The 17,004-nt window shown below is 35.0% G+C and overlaps 1 protein-coding gene and 1 long non-coding RNA gene across 4 annotated transcripts in view; one reads left to right on the top strand and one right to left on the bottom strand.

The window, feature by feature from the left end:
• The window catches only part of LOC125655765 (uncharacterized), a 54,915-nt gene that overhangs the window by 14,498 nt on the left and 23,413 nt on the right, over positions 1 to 17,004 (bottom strand). The window contains exon 1 of one of the 3 annotated variants that reach the window (XM_048886267.2): positions 1,617 to 1,672. The exons of 1 other annotated variant lie outside the window; for it this stretch is intronic. Coding sequence is in view for 1 of the 2 variants with exons in the window: in XM_056143531.1 (XP_055999506.1) it covers positions 14,699 to 14,933 (235 nt within the window). In the remaining variant the exon portion in view is untranslated. Of the gene's footprint in view, positions 1 to 1,616; positions 1,673 to 14,245; positions 14,934 to 17,004 lie in introns of those variants that run through there. One more of the 3 variants, XM_056143531.1, reaches the window with a different exon arrangement.
• LOC125655792 (uncharacterized) lies at positions 11,220 to 14,955 on the top strand. Its single transcript, XR_007362883.2, has 3 exons — positions 11,220 to 11,347; positions 13,315 to 13,457; positions 13,828 to 14,955. It is a non-coding gene; the product is annotated as an uncharacterized LOC125655792 (long non-coding RNA).

Below are 17,004 nucleotides of genomic sequence, written 5' to 3'. Positions count from 1 at the left end.
CTGCTCACACATCAGCAGATACAATGTAAATATATTATACAATTCATCGTGGTCCATAGAATTAGCGGAAACACCGAAAACACCAGGTTTAGTACACAATGAATACAAATACTTGATGTTTGAATATTCACATGTACCTTAAAGCGGTATGGACACGATTGAGCTTAAATTTTTGCATTTCCATTTTTATTGTTTACAACGTTTAACTAAAGTATTTCTAATGGTCAACCAAAATTTGAATATTAGTTATTAAGTGATATACAGCACTCACAATTCTTTGTTATGTAAACAAGGCTCGTGCCATGTTTTTGTTTACATATAGATTGCTTGATAGAAAATAGCATGTTTAAAACAAAATGACATGTGCTAAACACTAGAAACTATTAAATTGTGTTCAGAATTAACTTGTAAATTGAAAATTTGCTTTAAACGAACTTTTACCAGTATATTCAACCCATGCAATCAAAAACATGACACGAACCTTGTTTACGTTACAAAGAATTGTGAGCTCTGTATCTTCCATATACCTCGACACCTGACATTCAAATTTTTGCTGATCATTAGAAATAGCATAGTAGACATTAAAAATGGAAAAATGAAATTCGAAAACATTTCGTCTCAAAACGTTTCCATGCCCCTTGAAAGATGATACTATGGCACGCCAAATTCAAAAAAATGAGCTAAACATAGTTTCACAGTTGATAAACTAGGTTTATCGATTTTAAACTATAGTTCACGGACCGTAAAATATAGTTAACGACGTTAATCTATATTTCACATCTGTAAACCATAGTTAACAAATAATTTATGTTTCACAAGGGTAAACTATAATTAACAATGAAAACAATCATTAGCGATTGCAAAACAGTTTACCTGATAAAGACGGTTTCACGATTGTAAACTACGGTTTACAAGTCTGATAAATATAGTATCACAATTTGTGAAACTATAATTAACGAATGTAAATTATAGCTTACAAATGTGAATCTGTATTTATCAGCAAAATCTATTGTTAACGTTTATTTAAAGACAGATAAACTTGGATTAGCATTTGTAAACTATAGTTTACAACCGTTAAATATAGTTTTACGGATGAAAACTATAGTTAACGAATCGTTAACTATAGTTTACAGTTCGTAAACTATAGTTTACAGTCGATAAACCTAGTTTATCAACTGTGAAACTATGTTTAGCTCATTTTTGTGAATTTGGCGTGCCATAGATACATGTTCATGAACCTTACTTAAGATCTATTGTTATCAGAACATTTTCCTTTCATATCCTGTGAAATTCAAGGTCTAAACAGCGTACTTTGTGTATCATTTATGGTAAGGAGATTTGTGAAAAATTATATAAATTTGCCCTCCCCTTTCCCCAGTAAACCTTGAAATGGCCTCCTATGCAGACCTGATTCTGGTTACGCCATTGTACTGACAGACGCAGTAACACCGGGGAATTATTGATAGACTAAGTTGTATACGTTTTAGATTAACTCAAAATAGTACATGTATCCACGCATATTGTGCGTACTATTATCTCCAATCTACCTGTCATAAGCCATGTTTGTTTTAAAAATGAGGTAAATAGTTGAACATGTCAACAAACATAAGACCTACCTGTGCTTCTTGATTTAAATTCCATTCTCGCATGGCTGGTCTCGCCGTTACACGATGCGTCACATTTACTTCCTGTTTGGCCTTTTACACACACAACGCGGGATATCCCCACAGACAGTGGTGTCACTATCAATGTAAAAGTATACTCTCCATGGGATTTTGTAAAACTACTGTACGCGACATGAGATAAAGTCAACTAGAATTCACAGTTTATGCTGAATTTTTACAGTCTTAGAACAATCGTTGATTTTATTAAAGTACACCCTATATGAACAAATCATTGCCACATTTTATAGATAAGTAAGTATTTGTTGACGGCAGCCGATTGACTCTCACCATGAAATTAACGTTGAACTAATTTATGATACTGGTAATATGGAAAAAGTAACTTTTTATGACAATGCAAGCTCTACATGATTAAAAAAGAGACATATTATAGAACCTGGCCTGGCTCTATTGGCCTGTCAAGGTGTTAAAGTTGGCCTGACCCCAATTTTGGCCTCTAATTTCGTCCCAACCGAAATTTTGGACAAGCCGCAAAAGTTGACCTGGCCTCAGATTTGACTTCTAAAATGATTTTGGTCTCAACCAAATTATGATTTTTTTTTTAGAAGTGTGATTTATTTTATTAACTTATTACTGGTTTTATTTTTTCAAAGTTGAAGTAGATATATATGTTAATGTTGTTTTGTAAATGTGCACATGTAAATGATAATGTACTACTACCAATCTGATTGATTTAATTAAATATCTATTAATAAGGTTTTTTATAGAATGATTTTTCTTTTCTATTCTTGAATTATGCACTAGTACATACCAAAAAAAAAGTATACACTACTGATGAAATGATATATTTATTAACTGTAATGCAGATAATATCAAAGTTTAATCCATCGTGAAAATATCACAAATATATATGTCTTTACTTAATTTTAATTTCCAATGATTTTATCAAAAATCAAAATAAGCACAGTAAAACGTTTGCTAGGATAAACTTAAATTACTCGTGTCAGAGTACAGACAAATGTAAGCAACCAATAAACTAAATAGGATGTCAAATTTGTATTTTTAGTGTTTTTTTTATTTTGTACTTTTCGTGGACTAGAAAGATGTTTATCTCAGCATAGTAGATTCAATAGGATAGGTAGCACAAAATGTGTTTTCGATGCATATCATATTTCTTCATTTTCTATTCTGCTGAATTAATCCAACCTAAATTTCCTTTAATTTTGTAACTAATTTTCAATCCCCTATAGAAAAAGTGACACATGCTCATGCATAGGAAACAACAGAATAATGTTTACTTTATTTATAACAACTGTAACTGTCAAATATGAGTTCCGATGCCCGTATGAGCACAAGTTGAACAGCATCACCAATTCTCTACCGTGCTTTCGTCTTGTGCTGCTTAAAAATCATGTTGGTTTCCAATTCATTATAACTGTATATCTGCAAACTTTCTTTCATAGACTCCTCATAAAAATGCTATTTTAAGATTAATAACGATATTAACTCGAAGAAATTGAAATGTAAAGGTAGTCGGAATAGAAAATCATTACCCGATTATCGTTCCTGATTTCCTGAATTTGTGACGTTATAAAAGACCACACTCTGATTTGCGAATCAAAACAAAAGCACACCCATAGACGATTTATTCGCAACTGGGAAATTTTTTGAATGAGGAACCATAGTTCGTTATACAAAGGATATCACTTTGAACTCATAATCAATGCAAATGCCAGCCACATCGACGATTTTTCATCGGAGGACGAACAAGAAGATTGATCAAGGTCCTATTTATTCCAAATCGGTTGAAATAATACTGACTGGTTAATGATAAATGTATGATAATTTCAGAGTACATTCTCTGATGACAATAAGAGAAATATAAATAGTTATTTCTTGCGCAATTTTTAACCCCATGTAGACACTCAGCATCGGGTCTTTTTCCAAAGGGGGGGGGGGTGTCAATTAAATTGAAGGTTGACTGACAAAAAAGGTGGGCACCCCCTCATCCCCCTTTGGTTTCATGTGCCCAAGTCCCACCCTGACTCAAATATATTCTATAGCCAAATCGGAATTTCCTTTGCACACATCGTCAACGCCGTATTTTGAATTTATTTTCATAGGAATTTTACAAATATCGTGTGCAGCTATTCTAGTTTAACAGGTGAATATAATAATAAATATAAATGGCTACTTGACATTCTTTTACAATAACATTTGCGACATTGGGGTCTATACATATGATGAATAATTTACTATCACCATATAACGTTTTTTGTTTTAAATTTTGTTCCTAATAAGAAAACCAACGTGCAAATTAGTGCTTCATTTCAACAACAAAAAAATCTTCCAACTCTTGCATGACTGTAAAAATTGGTTTATTTTATTTGATATAAAAACTTGTAATTTCATGATCGCTCCACTATTTGCTTTGAACATTCTTTTTTCAAACAGAAAAGAGGGTGGGGGGGGGGTCTGATAATGCACCTTTAAAGATATAAAGCTTGGACATATTCATATTCAATTTATTTACTTATATATTCAGAGAAAAAGATTCTGATCAGAAGAGCTTCATTTGACTATTTCAGGTCATATTCATATACTAAATTAATTATGAATTTCTGTACTATCGTCGCGTCATTATACAGTCAGCGTTTAGTTTTACAGGATTTTATCGTCTTCACCGTGCTTACAGTTGGTCTGTAGTCGAAAATAGTTAAAACTGCATCTGGTCCAAGATTTAATTTCATAAACCCATTAGTTTTTGCCAAAGTAGAGTGTATACGATAACAAAACTAATCCCTATCAACCCCCGTAATCGCGTAAAATGATTGTCAAACATCTTCGAGTTCTGTGTTCTAGGTGTAGATTTCACACCCAAGTCTTTCTGAACGTTTTATGGATTACTTAGACAAAAGTATATAGAAATACTAGACTTGCTACATTACAGTTTAATGCAAGCACATTGAACATTTTGACAGCTAAAACCCGCAGAGGTTAGTATAAACAAATACACATTTGCGTCAGCCTGGTCTCTTTTGACGTCATCAAGCAAGGGCGATAAGTCATCTTACTATTTTGATACTTCACACCACAGCAACATTTGACGATCTGTAGCGTTTGTTACCTTACGATTTTTTCTGAATGACTTATTTACATATATTAAGTAATTATGGAACACATTTTCGTGCAAAATATTTTTTTTTGAAAATCGTCTCCTGTGACCTTTAATATCTTCATGTGAATCTTTAGATGAAACCATACATGCTTTGATTTATTTTGATCGTCAGATCCTTCTAATTTAAAATGATAGGATCATTTCCAAATAATTCATTTTGAAATGTTTTGGCAAGCACATATATTTTCTATCTCTCTTCCCTCTATCTATCTCTTACATGTACATACACATAAGAAGTGGTGTGACTTTAATACTTCTATTATTGTAGCCCCAAAAGAAAAGCCTGCAATTTTCTAAAACCATTTTTCATTGATCATCACCATGTTAAATTTGAGATTGTATACCACAATACTAGTGAAAGAGAAGTACATATAACACCATTGTCAACTGTAAACAGGCTCACCAGCTCACAATGAAATACCCTCCTCACAATCAAGTATCCTCCTCAAAATCAAGTACCCTCCTCACAATCAAATACCCTCCTCACAATCAAGTACCCTCCTCGCAATCAAGTACCCTCCTCACAATCAAGTACCCTCCTCGCAATCAAGTACCCTACTCACAATCAAGTACCCTCCTCATAATCAAGTACCCTCCTCACAATCAAGTACCCTCCTCACAATCAAGTACCCTCCTCACAATCAAGTACTCTCCTCACAATCAAGTACAGTACCCTCCTCACAATCAAGTACAAACCCCTCCTTACAATCAAGGACAATACCTATTCACAATCAAGGACAGTACCCTCCTCACAGTCAGGTACCCTCCTCACAATCAAGTACCCTCCTCCCAATCAAGTACAGTACTCTCCTCACAATCAAGTACAGTACCCTCACCACAATCAAGTACCCTCCTCACAATCAAGTACCCTCCTCACAATCAAGTACCCTCCTCACAATCAAGTACCCTCCTCACAATCAAGTATAGTACCCTCCTCACAATCAAGTACCCTCCTCACAATCAAGTACCCTCCTCACATTCAAGGACAGTACCCTATTCACAATCAAGGACAGTACCCTCCTCACAGTCAGGTACCCTCCTCACAATCAAGTACCCTCCTCACAATCAAGTACAGTACTCTCCTCACAATCAAGTACAGTACTCTCCTCACAATCAAGTACAGTACTCTCCTCACAATCAAGTACAGTACTCTCCTCACAATCAGGTACCCTCATCACAATCAAGTACAGTACCCTCATCAGAATCAAGGACAGTACCCTCATCACAATCAAGTACAATACCCTCATCACAATCAAGTACAGTACCCTCCCCACAAGCAAGTACCCTCCTCACAAGCAAGTACCCTCCTCACAATCAAGTACCCTCTTCACAATCAAGGACAGTACCCTCATCACAATCAAGTACAGTATCCTCATCACAATCAAGGACAGTACCCTCCTCACAATCAAGTACAATACCCTCATCACAATCAAGTACAGTACCCTCCCCACAAGCAAGTACCCTCCTCACAATCAAGTACCCTCCTCACAATCAAGTACCCTCCTCACAATCAAGGACAGTACCCTCATCACAATAAGGTACAGTACCCTCCTCACAATCAAGCACCCTCCTCACAATCAAGTACAGTACCCTTCGTACAATCAAGTACCCTCCTCACAATCAAGTACCCTCCTCACAATCAAGTACCCTCCTCACAATCAATTACAGTACCCTCCTCACAATCAAGTACAGTACCTTCCTCACAATTAAATACCCTCCTCACAATCAAATACAGTACCCTCCTCACAATCAAGTACACTCCTCACAATCAAGGCCAGAACCCTCCTCACAATCAAGTACAGTATATTGTTTATTACGAGGGGAGGAGCAAGTTTACCACACCTTAATAAATGGATATGAATATATATATATATATATATATATATATATATATATATATATATATATATATAAGGTCTTCATGTATCAAATATCGAATGACACATTTTACCTAGTTCAACTTTATAAATAAAAATTCGACAGTCCTGCTATTTCTGCAAGCGTTGTTTGCATTTAGTCTGGTTTTTCTGCAAAGAACTCTTCCTTTATACTTTTACGTACATACATGTAAGAAGAAAGAACACATTTTGATTGCAAGGATATTATAAAACTTGCCGATGAATGACTTTGGATGACATTGAATGATTAGCACACGATACGACCATTGCTAGGAGTTCCGGAATAAAAAAGACAAGAGAAAATACAATTGCTGAAACTTTGACTAAAAATTTTCAGAAATGATAGAAATATCAGGGAGTTGCTGTATTTGGTAGTGTAAAAAAAGAATTTTATGTACATGTATCACTGCTTGGTAAATTCACTCTCTTCCACCGTTATAACATTACGCGAGAAGATATGTGCTTGGATAACGTTGATCTCCTTGTATAACGTCATGATTTACAGGCATAATATATTTCAATTCTGGGATGTTGTGAAGGTTTTATCGTAATGACATTCTTCATTATGAGGTAGCACTTCATTGTATCCATATTCTGAATCTAAATTGTTCCCTCCGGTTTTATCATACATGTTTTCTGTTTCCTGGTCATACTTCCGTCTGGTGACGTCATAATCGGATGAATCATTGACGTGTACAGGCAGGTCGTGGTGATACGTGCCATCTGTTTCTTTCTGTCTCGATTTTGTCTCTCGGAGATGATCACAATCTCCTTCCTCAGCGTCATTATAGGGACTACTGCAATCCCCATTATTCTCGTCTGCTACTCCATGATTTGGATATGATGATGCAAGATTTAAATAATCATACTTTTCTGAAAGATCGTGACTTTCAGTACATTCTGCATTTTTGTTTTCAGTTCGTTTTGTTTCTACATTTTTGCACACTTTTTTTCAGTATCATTAGAGGTATTGGAATATTTATCCCTGGTTTCATTATTGGTATGCTGACGTTTCCTTCTAAAATTTTAGAGAGAGAAAATCAGGTAATTTCATTTCATTTTACAATGAATCTCTTTCATCATGGACTTGACTATTGAACAACTCGTGAAGTTTTGTTTAAGTAAACACGGAAAAATCTCGCATTTTAGAATAAATTATATCCAGCATAACAGACGCTAGAAAAGGTACCGTTATGTTTAAACAGAATTGGATGTTGCTGAAACTGTCAATACGTGTTTAGAAGATACTGAATGATGATATATATATATTTACCTTATATAGATAAACAACAATACACCTCCTATGATTCCAACAATAGTTATTGTGATTGTTGGTGCTATAATACTTCCAAGTGATTCATCTGAAACAGTAAAGTGTTGTTGTATGCCCTGTTCACAAGAAAAATTCAATTTGCGTCAAACAAACGTTAATTAAGAAATGTTCGCGTTTTCGTGTATGTTGCAGGATAACCTCCGAGGTCGAGAAATGTGGTTTTGAAATATAAAACGCCTTGGCTTTTATATTTCAAATAAGATTTCGAGACGGAGGGGGTTATTCTGCAACACCCGTGAAAACAAGAGCTTTATTTTTTTATATTCTACTACAGCTCAGAAACAAACAGGCAATCGTTTGTAAACTATACAGCTACGAATAACATCACTTTGTGGCGTCATGGCAGCTTCCGAAACGGACAAGACCTACATGGGTTTTTTTCCGCAAACGAAAGGGGTGGCATGGTAGGGTATACTAGATCTATTTTGAATAACATTTCAAGTATTTAGTTTGATGTTGATGAAATATACATCTATATCTTTGAATACATAGTGCAATAAAATTAAATATGCGTGGGAGTTAACTTGTCTGTGCGTCGTCATGTTTGTGGATAGGTGTATCGATCTTAGGATGCGGACTATTGATTTATATTGAATGACAAGGATTATTCACGCATTTATAAATTTGTTTTGCAACATATATTGATTTTTACGATTATAAAATTAAATTATCATAGACTTTATTGTTCTGTTAGCAAAACAAGAAGTGTAAGTGAGATGTTTACATCAATATTCTCATAATCACTTATTAGATATGAAGGTATACCGCAGAATACTGACCGCAACATTCCTTTCATCATTGCAATGACCGTGGAAGAACGTGTATTAAGGTAGCTCATTACACTAAATTTTTATTAAATGACTCGTTAAAACACCTTTTATGAAGTATGATTTCATCATCGAAAAAGTGATAGAGACTCTGATATATTTTATACTCATCCCCAAGTAATTCACGGTTAATTGAACTCAGTTTCATTACAAGCTCTCGTGTCTACGAGAAATCAATATATGCAAGTATATTTGGTAAACATTCATTTATTATTTGGTAATGTAAAATTTAATTCATATGAAGCGTAAAGCACTTACATGTATCATTATTTTAACAATATTAAAGTGTTCATATCAAGATATCAACGATTGCCCGTATTCTTACATAAGAGCATCTATTTTTCATATAAAATAGATGCCTTTATTTTAGGAGAAATACTCGCATTAAATTCGGGTGCGGGCTATTGGGGCCCCAATAAATAAGTACAAATGTGCATCCCATCGGGATCGGCCTCCTTTCTGATGCTGACTTCAACCAGAGCAGTCGAAGAAATAATTTGAGAAGTATCTTTTTGTGATAGCCATTGTATTATGGCATCTGTTCAAAATCCCACCCACCCATCCCATATGCTATAGGGACAATTTTTAAGGTCTGGATACTGGCTTCTGTTTTTTATGTTTTTTCAGATACTCGTTCCTTGCCTTAGTATACGAGATGGTAGCTGTTTCAGGTTATGTTGTCGTGGCATATCTTTTGTGATGGAGGCGTTTGTGCACATCAAGTCAACTGATTCTATATGTATTGATGTATTGCCAGTGAATTTGAAACTGTTCTGTGCAATTGAACTGTGACTGAATTTGTGAAACTGTGACTGTTGTCAAATGATTGCTATTATCACAACTCCCATGATCCATATCTATTCACAATTGTGTTGCCAGTGAATCTGAAACTGTTCTGTGATTTGGTGAAACTTGCTGTTGAAAAAATGAGTGCTTTTATCATAATGCATTGCATAATTGAGCTAAATATTGGGTGAATTTAACATACTCTAGTTAAGTAACCATCCGCGGTTAACCCGGGGTGGTCATTTCTGAACTTGTTGATTATGTTGCATTTTGTGTTGATGTTGCTATTTGTGTGGGTTTGCCCATATGAGTTGTTATTGAATGGCATCCCACAAATTCTTGCTTTATGCCACGGCCAATACTCGCCAAATAAAGTTTAAACTGGTTTTGCTTGTCTTTTTCTCTGTATAAATAAATATACTTGGCTTAAACAGTTAAAGTTTTATGCTAATGATGTACAATCATATCCTGTATCATCAGTTGGTCATTATCTCTTGCAGAGAATTACCTCACATTACTGCAGTTAATAAAAGCAGTAGATGAAACTCGTGTCGTTGAAGTATATTATCGGACGAGCCGACATAATTGTGCACACTCATCCGCATGAAAGTACCGTTGCCGTAGCAACTCATGGTTTCTCAATTCAAATATTAATGCGCACTAGAAGACGACAACAACTGAGAATCATAACAATCAGTGAAAAATTCATTTCATTTTTGCAACAATTTAACTGAAATATGTGATCTTTTTATCAATTTAAAACTTTAAAGTACTTTACATTGAACATGTGGTTTTGAAATTTTGTTACATGTAGTTCCGAAACCCCTCTGCGATCTTATTCGGAATAAAATCCTCTACTCTGCAATATTTTTGTGCATATCATCAACACATTATTTTTTTTTTTTGACTCCGACCTACATATAGCACCATGCTGATTTACAATGACTCAATATGATGCTTACTAAATATCGATTAAAAAAAGTATCACTCCAACATTCGATAACGGAAGCACAATTGTAGTCAACCGAATTTTCGCTGTCATTTGAGCGAACGAGTCACGTGACTCAAAAGAAAGCTCGACATTTTGTTAAAATGTTTTCAAGAGACTGTTTATGTGATGGAATAACCCATAAAATCGATATTGATAAGTAGAAGAAGCATACTTTAATTGATTAATTATGAGTTTAACATTGAATTCGACTTTAAAGTATTTAAAATTGGCCGGAGAATGTCGCCTCCAACTGGAGGCGACGAATTTCCAGTTTACGTAATGGCGCCGGTTCTGACGTTTTCCTGGCATGGTAAATATTAAAATCATAAAAAAGCAATGAATACGGCATATATTTCGGACTGACGTGTTACCTTTAGAGACGTGATTCGCCAACGGGCCTTCAGCCCATCCGAGCTTCGCTCGGTGTAATTCATTGAAAACGACCACTTTTCTAGAAACACATTTATGAAAATTAAATGTTTATGCATTGTGATATTTTTCTTCATTTCAATTTGACACCTGTTCTTAACTGTACAGTTTTATTTATGTTGTGTGCGCATGTGCACGGGGATAGCGTCAGTCGCCATTTTTCTATTTGTTGATAACAGAAGTGTCCTTGTGTATTGTTTAGCAGATATTCACCGAGAAACCCCGGCGTAATCTAGTGTTGGCACGACAAAAAGACACAAGGAAGTAGCGAGTACGACTCAAGGTAACACCTTCAACGGAACAATGTCATACTTACTCTTCTGATGTTTTGTGTGTTTTGCACTGGGAGTTCCTCTGATCAGGAGAAGACAGACTTTCTAAGTAGATACGCACGAATTTGAACGTCCGGAATCATTTACCTAATTTGAATTCTTTCTTTTCACGTTACATTATTGATGTAAGAACAGGGACCAATATATAAACATTGTTTTGTCAGAATGCGTTTACATGTAATCACGTGACTCTCCATGACCAGTGTCGCATATTTTCAATTTTATGCTTCAGTAGCTCCTATATCCGGCGTTTTATTGAGTATCTCTGTATACCTTCTGCATCGAGCGTCTTACCCAAGTAAATTTCTTTAGCATTAGTGGAACCACCTTCAGTAGTTTAGTTCTGCCGTGGTATACCAGAGGCCAGCTAATTTCATTGTTCACTCTAGGGGTTATGACCTGGATAGTAGAGACGACCTTTGATGTGACCATGTATGGATTAATTTCTTTTGTTACACAGTTAGAAAATCGAAACATTCGGTCACGATTATCCGACCCTTGCCTAGACGATAAACGAGGTATATCAGTGCTGCTCCATATAATACCCGGATTATCAGATCTAATGCCATCTTGAAAGAACAATGTCTCAGTTCGAATATAGAGTACTGGCGACTGAAAGGATTCACAAATTATCCTTTCAACGTCTTGGCGGATGGCGTTCCCCATAACACATTTGTAATGCGGAAATATTTCAAATAATTAAGAAACATCATTCTGAGAAACCATGCTAGTGTTGCTTCAAAACCATGATGTCAGATGCGTCTGACTAATTAAAAGAGCTTGTTTATTAGCATACAATGTGCGAAGTACAGTGTAACACCTATGACAATCGCATGCAAAGTTTTAGAAGTTTGTGATAATGTGTTATTATCTTTGTTTTCCTTATTTATGTTTTTAAAGCAATGTTAAAAGCCCGGTGAGTATTTAGTATTTCATATATGCTATATTATCTACCTGCACACGTAACTATTGGCAAGATATACTACTGTATCACCCAAATTAGGTAGGCTGGTACAAATTATAGCAGATCCCCAAAAGTAGCCCAACATAGTATTCGTGTATTTCGTGTATTTACGTATGTCCTCTACAATTCTAGACTCCATGCCTGGACTGAGATGATATCTTTGGGTGACACATGTCGGTTAGGTAACTATAAAGACTTGATCTTTTAAGTGGCGATAACACCTGAATGACTATTACCTCTGGCTATGTCAATGTGTAGCCCTGGCTGCATGAGCGTATTACCACATATGGTGTAGCTCTGGCTACAATTAAACTAATGGTACAAATGGTACCTCTGGCTACAAATATCCATGATTCAGTAGCTCTGGCTACAAAATATCATTAATAACCAAACCTTCATCCATACATAGTTATATATTTCACATAATAGCCATTACCACATTCTAAAGTGAAAACAGAGTCATACATGTAGCAGCGCGGGCTGCTAATTGCTGATGACACATTTATTTCTCACATTATCCCCGGTGTGATATCGACTTTACCCATGTGAGATTTTTCTGTCTCACACTGCTGCGACGTCATTTGAACGTGACGTCATATTTCTTATGATTTATGTTACACGGTAAAGTAAAAATATTTTGCATTGTTATCTTTAAATTTTAATGTATGTAGCTTTCTGTCGCACAACCTTGGTTTTTTTAGTTTACACTTACAGTGTAAACCATTTTCAGGTATGCTCTTTCTGCCTATCTAATTAGTTTTTGCATCGAATTTCAAATGAGGATTTTGATAATTTAGAATTTTCTCAAAGCTCATAACTTTATGCACTAAACTATAGGTAAAATGTGAGAAAGTTTATCCTTCATTATTTACTCGTGTGGGATAGGGAAATTCCACCTCTGGAACAAGATTCGGCAAAGCCTCGTCCTAACTGCGAATCTTTTCAATTTTTCAGTTATCTGGAGGCGCCCAGTTTTTATTGGTGGAAGAAGGAACCCAGTACAATATACCTGGGAAGAGACCACCGACCTTCCGAAAGTAAACTAGGAAACTTCCTCACTTAGGGCGCGAGTGGGATTCGAACCCGCACCGACAGAGGTGAGAGGCCGTGTGATTTTGAGCGCAATGTTATAACCACTCGGCCACGGAGTGGCTACTAATGAAGGATTATGTTTGTATGAATTGCTATCATAGCCTCGGTATGTTGGCTATGATCATGAAGTCATAACTAAAAAAGTATGTCAATGGTGGAAATAATGATAATAATAATAACCTTTATTTATCCAGGATAACACAAATTAGCATATAGCTAGTTTCCATTGTGGCCCTGCATTAAAAGACATACACAAACATAACATTAACATCTAAAATTAGTATATAAACATAAATACGATATAAAAAGAAAAGGGGAAAAATATATATTATGACATTTCGTATTAAAATACTTTACATAGTCTCGTTTTTACAGATATATTTCACCCCTAAACGATGAAGGAGACCGCGAAATTAGCTAATTGAGCCTCCGGCAAACCGCTAAAAGGAGAACCATTAGCTGATGGAAAACTGCACGGCAGCCACTCTACCCTTAGTGCAAGAGACAGTATAGATATGTACACCCAACTACAATAGCTTAGAGTCAGCAAGCAGTGTTCAATTAGACAGTACTCAACATGGAGAGGAAACCAACCTACCATCAGGGTCATCATCCTAGTGGAAACCACGTCCACAGATATAACCCCTGCTCAAACGACCACACATACCTCAGCATTATTTGGGATTGCTAGACCAATAGGCCTAGGAATCGACTCAAACATTAAGGCAAATGTATTTGCTAACGAGTACATTAAACTTTCTTCATTGACAACCAAAAATAAAAAAACACCCACTGAAGAGTCCAAGTTTAAAACAGTAGAACAAAATGATCAGTTGATATTTATCAGAACAAATGGCAGTCAAAAAATCAAAACTCTGTCACAGTGGATAGAAGCATTCCTTGTGTTTGTCGATATATATTGTTGAATATTCCCCGAGGAGACAAGTCTCCCTTTAACCTACATGTATGCCCAAACCGTTCAAGGAATCTCAAAATCGTATGGCGATGAGTTAGCCATTGACTAGGAAGTAAAAAGTTAGACGGTGGCGTCAAGTCGAGCCCCGCGCTTGTCCTTGGAATCATAAAAATGTGTTAGGTAAACGTTTTTGATAGAATTTATACCTAGATGTTTATCAATAAATATTTCAGATTTCACATTTAAATTTGAGCAATAATGAGTTCAGAATAATTGTTCAAACAAAGTATCTTTTTCAAGATACATATAGTATAAAACGTAAGAGTTGATTCATTTATTTTGCACATTGCTGTATTCTCCTTCTGCTAGGTTATAGTAAGGGTTTTCTGACTCCGACTTTGTGGTATTATCCAACTCAGAAATATGGCTTTCATGCTCCAACGCAAGATAAACATTATCGATGATATTTGAATTATCCACACATGCATATTGATGTGATTCGGAATTTTCTGCTTCCAAATTTTTACTGTTTGTAGATTCATTTGTAGCATTTCCTTTGCATCTCCTTGGAATAAATAGAAAATATATTTGATATACATTGTAATAGAAAATAGCATGAAGGCTCGGATATGTACAACATCAATACGTTATATGGTGTTTGAGATAATTTGGTGACCTGAATATGTTAATGATAATATAAAAGTGTTTTGATTTAGGATTAAGTTTGAACGCTAAAACTCATAATTTCCAGAAAAATTTATTAACACTTTTGCTAATCGTTTGTACTAGTAATCTAAAATGGCTCATTTGAATTGATACTTAAGAAAACGAAAGCGGTATTCTTTTATCTTTAAGAAAAACTGAGTATTCTGAATTATATTCTCCATAATGTCAGCCAACTAGTGTGTGTATCTACACAAAAAAAAACCTTACTTTTCTCTTGAGATTTCTGTCGGTCAGATTATATTAATACATACATGATATAAATCACTGCATATAGAAAGCTTGACTTTTTGAAAAAGAAACCCCAAATTACTCTTAGACGAAACACCATTTAAAATGTTTATAAATCTTTTGTCTGACCCCATCAATAATATGCTCCATTTGTCTGGGATGGGTATAAACCTTTTGATATAGATAAAGTAGAGTACGTTCCGCTAAATCCAGTATCTTGCTATATTCAGAAGCGGGATATAATCCTTTTTCAACAAAATGAAAAGCAAAGTTAACAACTTATCAAATTACATAACAATTCGGTTCCTAATTACATTAAAGTAATTTTCCTCTCCAAATACCTATGGAAATAATTCATCATAGAATTTAAGTAATTTTGAAAAATACTGAATTCCCAAATGGGACTCGTGGTTTGGGGGTAAGAGAAGCAATCGCTTTCAACAATTAAAAACATATACATCTTCTCTAAACTGCCTTTGCATATTTAATGCGGGAAACGATATTTAAATGCAGTCCATACAACATTAAGACATAATTGGGTACTTTTAAATGTACATGTAAGACCTACACGTTTTATCTTAATTAACGATGTTCATTTTCCTTCACATGTAGATTCGATATATCCAATGAATTCAAACTGAAATACACCAAAGAGTCGTCCGTATGAAACCATATTTGAATAATTGCATTGAACATAAATGTAAATGGCAAACTAACAACTCAACTTTATTACAAACGGGATGGCTTGACTTCAAACCCTTGTAACAAGTAACATGAACTTATTTGTCGATATCGTGCCTCAATTTGAAAATCGATCATACTCACAACATGCCTTCACTTATATAATCCGCTGAGAGATATCGCACCACATACAGGTGGTAACAGAATATTTCTACATAAATAAAAAGTGACGACGGAGAGACTGGAGTTATCTTGTTTATCCAATTTCCAATTATAATATGTCCTTAGATTGAATGCTGTCTGACGTCTTTTATATTAATTAGTTCACCTCTTGATCAGGATATAGGGCTAACGGCCTGTGTGACTGGTCAAATCCTTCAATAGTGTATACAGGGATCCGTGTTTGCCCTACTCTTAATTCTGGATTCTTTACAGGATTTATGAGATTGGTCACTGTTCCTTATATTACCTTTACTCAAAATGGATGAAAGATGGAGGAAATACATTATCCTACAACAACAATAAGTTGTTGCAAGGGAGTTACACATGTAAAAATATTGGTATCAACTGAATCACAAAGTAGATGTTAACTATAAAAACAGTACCATGTATACATCCCATAAAGGACCAGAGCCACAACCCCCATATTATGGCCCTTAAAATATATAAAAATGAAAGTAAGTGTTGAATAGGAGTATTGGTGTTATAAATATGTATCAGAATCCGGGGCTTAAAAAAACATGTTAGATTTTAAAAATAGGAGCACAACTAAAGCTGTATACATACTAGAACCGGATATGGTACCGTATTTCTGTCATTTTTCACCAAAAACTGGTTATTTTGTAAAGGTTTTGTCATACTGGTTTCATCTCGCCCAAAATATTTAAAGTATTTTTATAATATACACCTTTTCAATTGACCATAAATGCAAAAATATTTTAGGGCGAGCTATGAGCACTATTTTTATTTTAAAAAAAAACGATATTCCGGATTGCTGAAAA

This window comes from Ostrea edulis, chromosome 7 (genome assembly GCF_947568905.1).
Source record: "Ostrea edulis chromosome 7, xbOstEdul1.1, whole genome shotgun sequence".
NCBI lineage: Eukaryota > Metazoa > Mollusca > Bivalvia > Ostreida > Ostreidae > Ostrea > Ostrea edulis.
The sequence above is the reverse complement of the archived record's forward strand: the minus strand, read 5'-3'. Positions and strand labels throughout refer to the sequence as shown.